Source organism: Oenanthe melanoleuca, chromosome 2, assembly GCF_029582105.1.
Source record: "Oenanthe melanoleuca isolate GR-GAL-2019-014 chromosome 2, OMel1.0, whole genome shotgun sequence".
In the NCBI taxonomy this organism is placed as follows: Eukaryota; Metazoa; Chordata; class Aves; order Passeriformes; family Muscicapidae; genus Oenanthe; species Oenanthe melanoleuca.
In genome coordinates, this window is record NC_079335.1 from 99968760 (window position 1) to 99981206 (window position 12447).

The 12447-nt window shown below is 37.2% G+C and overlaps 1 protein-coding gene across 1 annotated transcript in view; it reads left to right on the forward strand.

Annotated features, from left to right (window-relative positions):
* The window catches only part of CUL1 (cullin 1), a 53361-nt gene that overhangs the window by 18412 nt on the left and 22502 nt on the right, over window positions 1-12447 (forward strand). Inside the window, exons 3-4 of the mRNA XM_056483138.1 lie at window positions 10605-10779; window positions 11452-11619. Of these exons, the coding sequence (XP_056339113.1) occupies window positions 10605-10779; window positions 11452-11619 (343 nt within the window). The remainder of the gene's footprint in view (window positions 1-10604; window positions 10780-11451; window positions 11620-12447) is intronic.

The window sequence follows — 12447 nt, forward strand, 5'->3', positions numbered from 1 at the left end:
GACTGTTTTTATTAATTTCGTAAGTGAAATAATTTAGGGGGTGATTTTGGTGATAAACTTGAATTAATACAATAGTTCAATAACTCAGTTTTTGATACTGGTTAGGCTGAGTATTTAATCTACTATGAAGATAGTGATGTATCCTGTACCGAGTACGTGTGTTCAAAAGTTGTGCTTAAAAGATTACACCCCTTTCAAAGCAGTAACTGTGACTTATTTGTTCAGTCTTTATGTACAGCAAGTCTTGTAGTCTGGTGGACTTTTATTTCAGGAAGCTTTGCTCATCAACCAGCTTAGTTTGGAAGGCAGAACAGCTGAATAAGTTTCAGCTGCAGCTGTAATTGGTCTGAAGATCAGCTCTGCTTACAAGAATGTCTTGGCAATTGACAATTTAGTCTTTCCTCATCCTCTTTTGTCCTCTTTCTCTCTTTTCTCACCCACTCCTTTTTTTTTTTTTATCTTATCAGGATATTGCTCCTGAAGTGGATTTCATTTCACCCCTCTAATTTATGAGGGGAACTGTGCATACAAGCAAACCTCCCTTCAGTCCTATATATGCTATCAGTTTTTCAATCAAAATTGGTTTGAGACGTAGAAGATTTTGGTGTGCCTTGGTCAAGTCCCTCTGGAAAAGAATTTGAATAGTTATGCAATTCAAGCAGTTCAGACCTCTGTCACACCTGCACTTTGTTTTCTTTGTTCAGAGGGTCTCTTTTTGTGAAACACTAAATTGAGTCTCCTGAGTACAGGCTGGAGCCTGTGCTTAAGCTGGGATTTTTTTCCCTTCATTTCAGTGGGAGCAGAAACAAGTTGATTATTCCAGGAGTTTTCTAGATCTGAGAATACTGAAGAGGTGAATGAAAAATTTTTTTTGAATGGTGGTTACAAAGTTTCTCATCCATACTCTGGATTTATTTGTGCTTTTAATTGCAAGATACCTTTTATTGTGAGACCAGATTATGACATATTTTGTCCTTGTGTGTTTTGTTGTTTTGGTGTTTTCGTTTTTTTACCCCACATGTGTGATTCTTGAAAATGAAATCTAGATGTTTTTCTGTTTCTTACTCAGATATTATGTATTTTCTAGTACTGAAGAGCCTAGTCATTCCTGCAACAGTAATTAACATCATCTGGCCACTAGTATTACTAGCTCAGAATTACATGCCAAGCATTAACTTTATGCCAAAAAGAGAAATAGTCAATAAAATTAACTAAATTTGTAGGAACAATAGACATAACAGCACTACTAATAGTGTGAGGGAAGGAACTGTTTACCTGTTCTCCATTTAGTGATTATTAATTTGGAGGCTGTGATCCACAGGACTTCCTTGTAAAAGGCAGTGTTAGTAGTATATGTATACAGAACATCTCCTGGTGGCATTTAGGCTGTTTGGAGGAAACTACAATTAGTCTGTCCAAGAGAGAACTGTACTTTTGTCTAGCAAGTTTTCAGTTTCTGTTCTGAATAGATGGTTGAAAACCTATTACTTGGTTTACTAGAATTTTTCTTACTCATTTATGTTGTTCTAGGCCACTTGTCTTTATAGCCACCTCTTCATAATTTCATTTCGCAGTGATAAAATATTCATAAATCTTGTGCTATTTTCTTCTCTTTTGGCAGAAAGTGATGTCCATTTTTCAAACTAATTGTATGGTGAGCCTGCAATTTATTTTCTTCAGACCTCATGGTATGAGAGGATGAATTGGAGTTTACTCAACATTTGTATTGAAACTCAGTGGAGACAATGAAAGTGTTTTGTTACTTTTTTTGTTTTATGTATCTTAGAAGATTTTCAGGTCAAGTATAAAATGTCAGAAAACTTTTCTGCATCAAAGTAGTGTAATTTTTCACAGTGGCTTAGACAGAGACCTGAGCAACTTTCCTAAAATACTTAGCTTTTTCATTGAAGCACACATCAACAATTTTCAGGTGGCATTGGTGAATGGAAAGATTAGTGGTGTGCTTCTCTTTTGTATGTGTGCACTGTTATTTGAAATGCCAAAATTTTAACATAAACTCATGCTTTCACTGCCCTGATTTACAAAACATAACCTGAAAAGCATTTTTAGGGATTTTTTTAAAAATGCAGTTAATTTATGCCCATACAGAACAGATTAACCTTTTTGTCCAAGTTTAATATTTAAAGAAAATTTGAGAAAAATAAAACAAGTTCAAAGATTCCAATTGCTATTAATTTATAACAAATAAGATTTATAGCTGCATGAACATATCTTAAAATGTTTTCATTGATAAGAAGAGTTTATAATACTGTAGAAGGTATGATGTAGTTGTTTAACTAAGATATAAATTGCAATGTCCAGATTGCAGTGTTCAGATTGCCTTTCAAAGTCTTTCAAATGCTATATACATAAAAATTACACTGTAAAAGCACATTTGAGTAGATTGCCAGCATGATCATATAGGTCTTATGTGGAAATTTGAAGAAAATGGCTGAATTAATTATGACTTAAAATTTGCTCAAGTCTTATACCAGTAAATTGGATCTTAAAAATGTGTTTCTTATATTATTCCATTATTAGCCATCATTAGTAAGTATTTTCAAAATAATTGAAAATATTTTGAATATATATATATATATATGTATGTATATGTATATATATATAAAATATGCTTGAAGTTTGTCAAGGATAGGTAAAGGCTAGGCTGTTCTGTCACATTTCATTATTTTATGAAAAGTCCTTGCTTATTGTAATTCAGTTTTGTCCATTTATTTTAACAAAGTGGTGTCTACTGAATATCCATTGGATCAAATATAAGTAACTGTATATCAGAAAAGGTTACTGTAATCATTTTATAAAATCGTGATTTTTTTTTTCTCACATATTAGCAAGTGATATAGGACAATTCTGTGTTGAACATTAAATAACTAAGCATAGTATGTTTACACTTCAAAAATACCAGATGACTCAGGATAATGTCTGTTCATAAAACAGAAAGTGTAAATATATTTAGTTTTTCTTTTTCCTGTGTGTGGATTCAGCACCTGTAGTGTATGTTGACCAAGCAAAACCATGAAGTCTTTTTCCTGGCATCCATTTGCCAAGGTCTTTTGTAGTTGCTTCTATTGCAATCTTTTTCCTTGTTGAATTCCTGCGTTTTAGTAGGAGTTTAGATCAGCAGATGCATATTAAAACTGTGAAAATATTTTATTTTCTAATCACATGAATCTGTTGTTACCAGGCAGCACGGTATGTTCTTGTTCTTGTTTTTTCTTTCAGATTATTATGCTGTTTCTGTGCTGGAAAGATACTGTGGTGTTAGGGCATGCACTTTTTATTTACATCTCAGATGCTGTTCCACTTTCTCTTAAGATTCTGTCACTATAAGTCATCCTTTCACTTCAGTATCAAATTTTTTAAGGTCACTTCGGATGCATCAAGGCAGCCTCTTCTGTCTGCTAGTATTAGTCCTGTATATATTCAATATTCTATTTCGTAGGACTTCTCATGTTCCAATTAGTGCTCACATGAAACATGAAGGTAGAAGTAAATGTATTTGACATGTTTGAAGAGTGCATAATACACTTTTTCTTGTGTGGAAAGGTACATATAATTGTATGCATTTGTGTGTATTTACAAAGATTGAATCTTCAGTTTGAAAGAAGGGCAGAATATGTTTATATTTGTGCAATTGTTTTGTTTCTTCATGCACTCTGCCACAATGATTGCTTGCTGTTCTACTTGCTTTTTATAGTAACCAATAATAATTCTGTTCAGAATGAACCTCTGTAAATGCAAAGAAAGAAATTTAAAATCAACCTCAGTTATGGAGGTTCTTACACTCCCTGGCATAAAGACTGTACACTTCGTTTATGCATTTGGCTTTCAAATTTTGTGTTTTCCTTGTAACTCATTGCTTCTCTGTGATTCTCTTGAGTTTATGCCATGGAGAGGGAAACAAGAAGTTATCTATTAGTCTTCAGATGGCTTTTGCTGAAAGTGTCCCTGATCTCAGACTTGTAGAAACATGTTTGAGCTGAGTTATGCCTGGATTTTCATAGCAGCTGCACTGTTCATGCTGTAATAGCTCAATCCTCAATCTCTTGCCACAGTCCTTCCCTGACTAAAATGGTTTGTCTAAAATGAAGTGATTTAGCAGAGCAGTTGTATCAAAACTAAAGACTTAAATGTATCAGTTAAAACTTAATCATTTTTTAGCACAAGTGGTGAATGTGTGGGGTTGGGTGCAGGATCTTAGTTTTGTTTGTTTTCTCTGAGTTGCTTTGTGGGGGTAACCCACACTTACTGGATGATTGACTGAACATGCATAAAATCTCTTGCTGATACCTCCCTGAAAAGAATGAAGGTTTCTGGGGTGTTTGTTTTGCTGCTGCACCTCACAAAGCTAAAGAGAATATTCAGAGCACTTGTTCTGAAAAGCAATTGGTTGTTTTACAACCTTATGATTTCAAAAACCCATGCAAAATTCCTTCATCTGTTTGACTCACAAAACATTAAAGTCATGTAGGCATGTCCACTTCTCTTATGTCTGGGGAAGTCCTGCCTAGTCTTCTGGATTTCAACAGGACTTGAATGGCTTTAATTTTGAAGAAAATATGTAAAGCTGTTTTTTAGTAAATATAATAAACTGTGTTGTTTGTATTAAAAGTGGTTCTACAATAATACAAAGCTTCTATAATCTTTCCTAGCAATTTTCCTATCAGTGTTTTCAGTAACTCTCTATACAATGTTCTTGCATGCCTTTGGTGTAATCTAGAAAAATACAGATTTTTGACAGAAGTGGAACTAATCTCAGTCTAGTTCTATAGGCCAGCTACTGAGCATGAAGCTAGTTACTGCTTAAGGTCTGTGAAATAGCAAATGTATGCCTAAAACTGATCTCTATAATAAAGAGACTAAAAGTAATGAGAAAGCAATTGTGATTGGACAGTTGTTCAGCTTGTGTTGTTGTGGGCATAGGTGCACTGTAATTTTCCACTGTGTTGTGTTAATTCTGCTCCCTTTCAGTTCCTTTAATTTTAGATATCTGTTCCTCATGCAGACTTCTTCCAGTTATGTTTATTTTTCATAGCAAAGTGGAAGAACTCTGGGGACCTGGCTGTGCTGGTGAAAGGTGAATTTGTACCTCAGCAGAACTGTTTTCTTTTAAAAACTTTAAGACTTATGCAAAACTGAGTGATTTACACTCATCAGTGTAGAGTCTGAGTGCTTTCTTATGTGTTGAATTATAAAACTGATAATTTTTCTTATATAACTTTGGTTTCCAGTTGCTTCCAGAGTAAAAAATCTGTATGGAGTACTTTGGTAGTTTTTGAGGGCAGAGGGTAGATTAGAGTTGACCATGGCATGCTCAAGCTTGTGTTTTGTTGGCATACTTGCTCAAAAAACGTATGCAGTGCTGCTGAAAGAGCCTGTTTCACTTCCTCGTCTGGACACAGCAGTTCAGATCTGCTCACCAAAGGGTCTGGAATTGGTTGTTGTGCCTGCATGAACTCCTATGCTACTGGAAGCCAGGTGTCAAATAAGCTCTTCAGCTAGATTGTGTGTTTGGACCATTTCCTTCAGTGGAAGTGATTTTATACAAGGCCTTAAATCTATTCGGGTGTGGCAGATCAAGATTTTTTTCTTTTTTCTCTGTTGCCCATCTTTAGAAACTGAGCCAAGACTGTCAAAACCAGTGTAAATTATATTGATGACAGAGGTGGTGAAATTAATTTGTCTTCGGCTACTTTTTGTTTTGAAGACATATGAAGGAGAACAAAGTTCTGAAAAGGATTTTTCATCTTGAATAGCACAATACTGAATTATTTTACAAACATCCTTGCAGTTTTCTACTTCACATTTATTTTAGACAAGTAAACTCAATTTCTCCTTCACTGTAGGGAAGATGTGGAGGTTAGAGGAGATTGATCTGTTCCTCCTGTAGGTAGTTTATCTGCTGGGCCAAATCTGACGTTCAGCCACCCAAAGCTTAGGGATCAGCACAGCTTCACTGTGGTTCAGATGTTTCTGTTGATGAATTCTCTGCTTGTTGTGGTATTCAAATTGCTATACAGAATTGTGCAAATGCCCCCAAAAATGTTTCCTGGTAGCTGTTTGCATATGTATATAGCTTCCAGCATACAAAGCATTGAGGGATTTATTTTGCCTTCTGCAACTAAGAATTCTTTTCACAGCATTCCCCTTGTGATTCTCAGATGGACTGTCATACACTTTATTGTAGCAGTAAAAATATGATTTTGTTTTGAATATGTCAGTCTTTCTGTCAGTGGCTGGCCTCTAGCAGATGGGGGGACAGACTGTAAACAGTGTGAGAGAGCATGCTGTATGTAGAATGTGTCAAAGAGTTACACTTGCAGATTGCCTCTGTATGGGCAAACTTCAGTTTGACTTATGTGGAACAATGAAACTAGAGCACTTCAAAAGTGCTGTCTTGGACTCTTTGGCTAGCAAATCTCAAGCCAGAATAAAAGGCAAAGATGAGCATTACTGGAATTACTTTTGTTGCAGCTCTGAGGTGATTACTGTCAGTTATTGACAAAAGGTCTCAGTCTCTATGTTTACTTTACAAGGAATCCTGGTTAAATAGTAAAATGTATAGGTTACGGAAAAGCTTTTGTCTTCTGATCTTGGCCTTTTATTTTTCTGAAGGCTGTTGTGATTGTACAGATGAATAGAATGTCTTTGTCAGGCAGTACTCTCAAGAATTACCCTTTCTCTGGACAGTCTTCATATTTTCAGCCTTGCTCAAAGCCACTTGGGGAAGAAGTAGGCAAGACTGTCAAGGGGATATTTATGAATCAGCCCTAAATTCCTAGTATCATGATGGAGAGATTTTTCTATAAACAGTTTAGAGAAATTTATATATTAGCTATTTCAAAATTATCCTGTGGGGTAAACCTGCTTTTCTTGTTTGTGGCAAGAAAGTAAGTTGCGTATCTAGAGGAAAATGCTTGTGCTGTGTGGTGTTCTTCAATTGAACAGGGAATTCTGAAATCAAAGTGTACATAGTAAAAGTAGCAACAGTGCAGGGAATTTGAACAGACAAATGACTAGGAGGTGGAAGAAATCATTGAAGAAATTTCCTGTTTGTCCAGGAAAACAGTGGCTGGTAGAGATAAGATGCTGATTAAAAGTTCAATTGCTTCAATTCAATACAAATGAAGGCTTTATGTTATTGGTTGACATAGTGGGAAATGTTATTTGGCATCTGGATCAGGTAACAGATAAGAAATAAATGCACACTGTGTATTTTCAAAAAGGGCTAATCTTAGGTGAAGAGCCTTACTTCTTTGCACAGAATGCAATGACCTTCTGAACAAGCATGTAAATATAGACTGTGAGTAAGCTTTCCTTGCAGTTTAATGGGAAGACCTTGAGCCTTTCTCCTGGTGGCATGCAGGATATTCTGATCATTAAACCTTGTTTAAGGGTATGTTTTGTCTATGAAGATTTTAATGAAATTAATTACAAGGAAGTTAACTGGATATTTGGAGACAATTTTCTTCTTGAGCTTTACTACTTAAAAGCAAATCTGTTTATAATAATTGTAATGAATCATATACTTGTGGTTTATAATTCTCTTGGTATTTATTTGTGCTGATGTCTTCCCATTTTATTGCGCTGGACTTTGTGAAGGGAAAGATAAAAGTCAAGTCTCTGCAATGTATTAATTTCCTAATTTATGGTGTGCTATGGAGGAAACCAGTCTAGTGCTTAATGCTGAGTCCACTTGTGGTGAGTGATAAAGTATACTGAAATGGCCTGCCTGGGGAAGTGGTGGAGTCGTCATCCCTGGATGTCTTTAAAAAAAGGCTGAATATGGCACTCGGTGCCATGATTTAGTTGAGGTGTTAGGGCATGGATTGGACTTAATGATCTTGAAGGTCTCTTCCTTGTGATTCTGTGAAAACACAAAGCCAAATTAAATCTTCTAGATTGGTTAGTACGGTATTTTCCAACAAGGAATGTGACTTAAAAGCTTGTTCTTGGACTGTCAGTAGAAGAGTGAGTGCTCAGTAGTTTCATTCCTGTTGGCTGATTGTTGCTTGTGTGAGTCATTTGGGTGATTTTTATTGTCAGATCTGAGTCCGTATCGAGTTCAATTTGGATGGTACCTAGCTAGTTTGTTTTTCTTGCTTGTGAAATGCAGCTTCTTTAAGGATGCCTTATTTGAAGTGTTTGGGGCAATGTGACTTCTCCTTACTACTTTGGAAGAACTCTGAATATTTGAGTTTTTTCGATCAGAAAGCAGAATGTGTTCTTGAAATGTTACATTAATAGTTACAGCAAGTCTTTCGGGCTGTAGTAGAATAAGAGGAAAAAGTATTGCTGCCACTTGCTAGAGACATCTGCTGCCTCTCTCATACATGGCTTAAAGATGTAAAGAGCCAGCTTCCTACCCTGGGACAGTTCTCAAATTTTTCAGGTAGGCAGCAGTGAAGTTGCAACAAGGACTCTGAAGGTAATCAAGAGACACTTCAGGGACTTGGGATGACTGGTTAAGAGATCAGAAGATGTAGTTTTCACCTTTCTCTTTCCAGTTGCAAGGATTGATGAAGGAGGAAACAGGAAGAGCTGTCAGATCAGAACTTGGCTCTGAGCCTGGTGTCAGTGGCAGAATTATTTTATTTTTTTTAATCAGGGCTAGGTTTATATGATACCAGACCTGGTCGTGACAGGCATAGTACACCTGTCTCAGAAAGGGAAAAGTATCTTTGCAGATACCAGTTACCAGGTCTTCTAGAAAAAGCTTAAACTAGATTTGAAAAGCAAAAGGCCTAAATAACCAGGGGGAAGCATGCCAGTGTTTGAGGGATGATGTGCTAGTGAGGTCCTTCAATCCGATATCTCAGTGGAGGTAGGCGATGGAGATCCGTGGCAGAAAAAAAAAAGGGTCACTGTGTTAGAAACCACAGAATTGCCTTGTCACATAGGAATTAGAGCTTCTAGCCAAAAAGAAAGGTGGTGGGATCACTGAGTGCATCTGTATGAACGCATGCAGCACAGGCAGCAAGCCGGTAGCCAGTCAAAAGCCTTCTTCCAAAGGGCTCAGTGCTAGAGCCAGTTCTGTTTAATCTCTTCAGCAATGACTGAGACAAGGGAATCAAGTGCACCCTCAGTAATTTGGCAGAGGACACTGAGTTGGGTGAGAGTGCTGATCTGGTGGAGTGTGGATGGGCTCTTCAGACGGGTCCAAAGAGGCAGGACCAGTAAGCTGAGGCCTGTGGTATGAGGTTCAGCAAGGCAAAATGCTGGGTCCTGCACTTCAACCACAACAACCCCAGGCAGTGCTGCAGGTTGGGGGAAGAGTGACTGGAAAGCTGTCCCGTGGAAAAGGACCTGGGGGTGCTGCTTGACAGCTGTCTGAACGTGAGCCAGTGTGTGCCCAGGTGGCCGAGAAGGCAAATGGCATCCTGGCCTGTATAAGCAATAGTGTGGCCAGCAAGACACTGGCAGTGATGGTCTCACTATACTCATCACCTTGAATCTTATGTCCAGTTCTGGACTTGTTACAACAGGAAAGACACTGAGGTGCTGGACTGTGTCCAGATAACAGCAGTGGAGCGTGTCGAGGAACTGGAGCACAAAGGTGATGAGGAGAGCCTGTGAGGGAGCTGTGGGTGTTTAGCCTGGAGAAAAGAAGGCTTAGGGGGGACCTTATTGCTCTCTACAAGAACCTGAAAGGAGACTGTAGCCAGATGAGGGTCATCCCCTTCTCCTAAGTAATAAGCAACAGGACAAGAGGAAATGGCCTTAAGTTGTAGCAGGGGAGATGTAGGTTGGATATTTGTAATGCTTTCTTTACTGTAAGTGTTGTCCTGCATTGGAATGATATGCCCAGGTAGGTGGTGAAATCAATGTCTCTGAAGGTATTTAAAAGACCCCTTACATATAGTGATTAGGGAGATGGTTTAGTGGTGGACTTGGTGGGGCTATATTAATGGTTGGACTCATCTTAGAAGACTGATTTTTTTTTTTTAATCTAAACAATTCTGTGGCTCTGTGATTTTACACTGAAAGTTTGGGATTAACTTGTAGCCTACAATTGGGTTTTAACGAATCTCATCTTACGGTGTGCATTTAAATGTTCGTGTATCTCACCAATACTGCTTTCTGGGTTCCTCTAGTGTGCCAATCTTAAGTGGCCAAATCATTTATGGAGGATGGTGTTTGAAAGGATACAAAAATACTCTCTAGTGTTTTCAACTACTGAATGTTGCTTGATGCTAATATTGACATTTCTTTCAGTTCAAATGAAAGCTAATATATTTGTAGAAGACCAATATAATAGATCAAATAAATTCCATTTATATAATTTTATCAGCATATTCCACTGCTTTGTTTTCTTGGTGGTCTTGTTAAGTAAGCATTAAATAAATTTAATGTTCAGGTCAGTATTTGCAGTGCCCTCAGCAGTCTGACACAATTTTGCTGCAGATAATTCTGCTGAAAATTACTTAATTTTCTTAGCTGTGGTTTGATTTGATGTGTGCATCTTGCAATGTATTGTTTAAGTCATTCACAGTTGTGTAAATAATAGCTTATTGCAATTAACATTGTTTTTCATTGTATTTTTAATGTCTTATGGTGGCAAGTGTATTCCTTAACTTCCCTGTCAGTCATGTTTATAACTACTGTACCAGTGTACACCAGTCCAATCAAGCACGGGGAGCTGGAGTACCTCCTTCTAAATCAAAAAAGGGCCAGACACCTGGAGGTGCTCAGTTTGTTGGCTTGGAATTGTACAAACGGCTAAAAGAATTTCTGAAGAACTACTTGACAAATCTCCTTAAGGTAAGATGGGGTATGAGATCAGTCTGCACTTGTAGTAGCACAAACTGGGATGAGAAGAAAAGCTGTATCAACAAGCCTAGAGGTCTGTGCAGCCACTGGAAGCAAACTGAATGATCTGAAAATATGCTTTTGTCTCTGTAGCCATTAGAATGTTTTGTTGGCTTTACCTCAGACATAGATCAGTCCCTAAGCTTGTACCTGTGTGCTGCTTTTCCACTTCAAGCCAAAAGAACATTCTTGTGTTTTATAGAAGTGATGTTACATGGCATCGTAACCTGTCCTGTACTTGAGCAAGAATAGCTAGACTTTCCAAGCAATTAACCAGCATGTTAGAAATGCTGAAAAAATTAATGCCTATCATGTTGAAAATGCCTGATGGTAGCCTTTATAGTTTAATAAATAAACTACTTGTAGAACTGGATGCTATCGTGCATCCAGAGGTACAGGGATGTCTTCTGGACATCTGTGCTGTGCATTTTTTCCCAGCCTTTTAATTTCAAAATCTCATACTGGCTTTGTGTTTTATTAATGTAGAACTAAATGTACTAGCAGTATGTTTCCTGTAAATAAATTGCATGGTGTAGATTTATTACACAGTCATTTTGTATACCCTGATATGTCTTGGTTGTATCCTAAAATTGCACAACAGTACCAGCAAAATTGTAATTTCAGGATGGTGAAGATTTGATGGATGAGAGTGTGCTGAAATTCTACACTCAACAGTGGGAAGATTATAGGTTTTCAAGCAAAGTATTGAATGGGATATGTGCCTACCTCAATCGACATTGGGTTCGTCGTGAGTGCGATGAAGGTCGTAAAGGAATATATGAAATTTATTCAGTAAGTAGCTTTTTGAAGTGGATGATTTGTCCATTACATCTGACATGTTTGCATTATTGTCCTATAGAACCCTCCTTGAATCTTGTAGGAGGTTCATAGAGGTTTTGAAGAAGTAGGCAAAGTGACATTCTCCCTCCTTTCCATACTCCTACCCCAGTATATTTGTAAAAATTCCAAGGGTCTAAGTCTGTGAGATGTTTAATCTGCCTTGCATGTATTGGGACTTCCAACAGTAGACTATTGAGGGTGTCTGTTTCTGAATATTTGCTACCTAGTGTTACCTGTGTGCCGCAGCGTGGCCTTGTCAACCCACTTAGAAATTCAGCCAAGCGTTTCAACACCAAATGAAGCAGTAAACAATTTTTTTTTTTTGTTCTGATGACTTCAGTACATTTCTACAATTTTTTTTAGCATCCAAGCTGCTAAGATTCAGACAACATTCAGTTTGTAGAGTAAGTTATTTTGGTACAGTTCTGAAAGATTGATACGTGATCTTGATATTTTTTTTTAATGTGAAGTAATATAAATAAGAACGTAACAGAACTTCTGTATTTCAGATAACTAAAAGGGCTTTTTTTTAAATAAAGGATAATTACTGTCCTTACTGGTGAAGCATTAGGGAAGTGCTGTGCTATTTTCCTGCTTTACTAAAATAATTTTGCATATGGTAGAAAAGCAGTTGGTATCCTTAGTTCCCTTCCTCTTAACTTTAGTAGCTTAATGGTAAGGGACTATGTCAGTTTGGAAATTGCCAACAAAAAAAGCTGTATATTTTCAAAGTAACTCAAAGTGGGTTTTCTTAGTTTCCAGAGTTGGCAGTGGATCCCC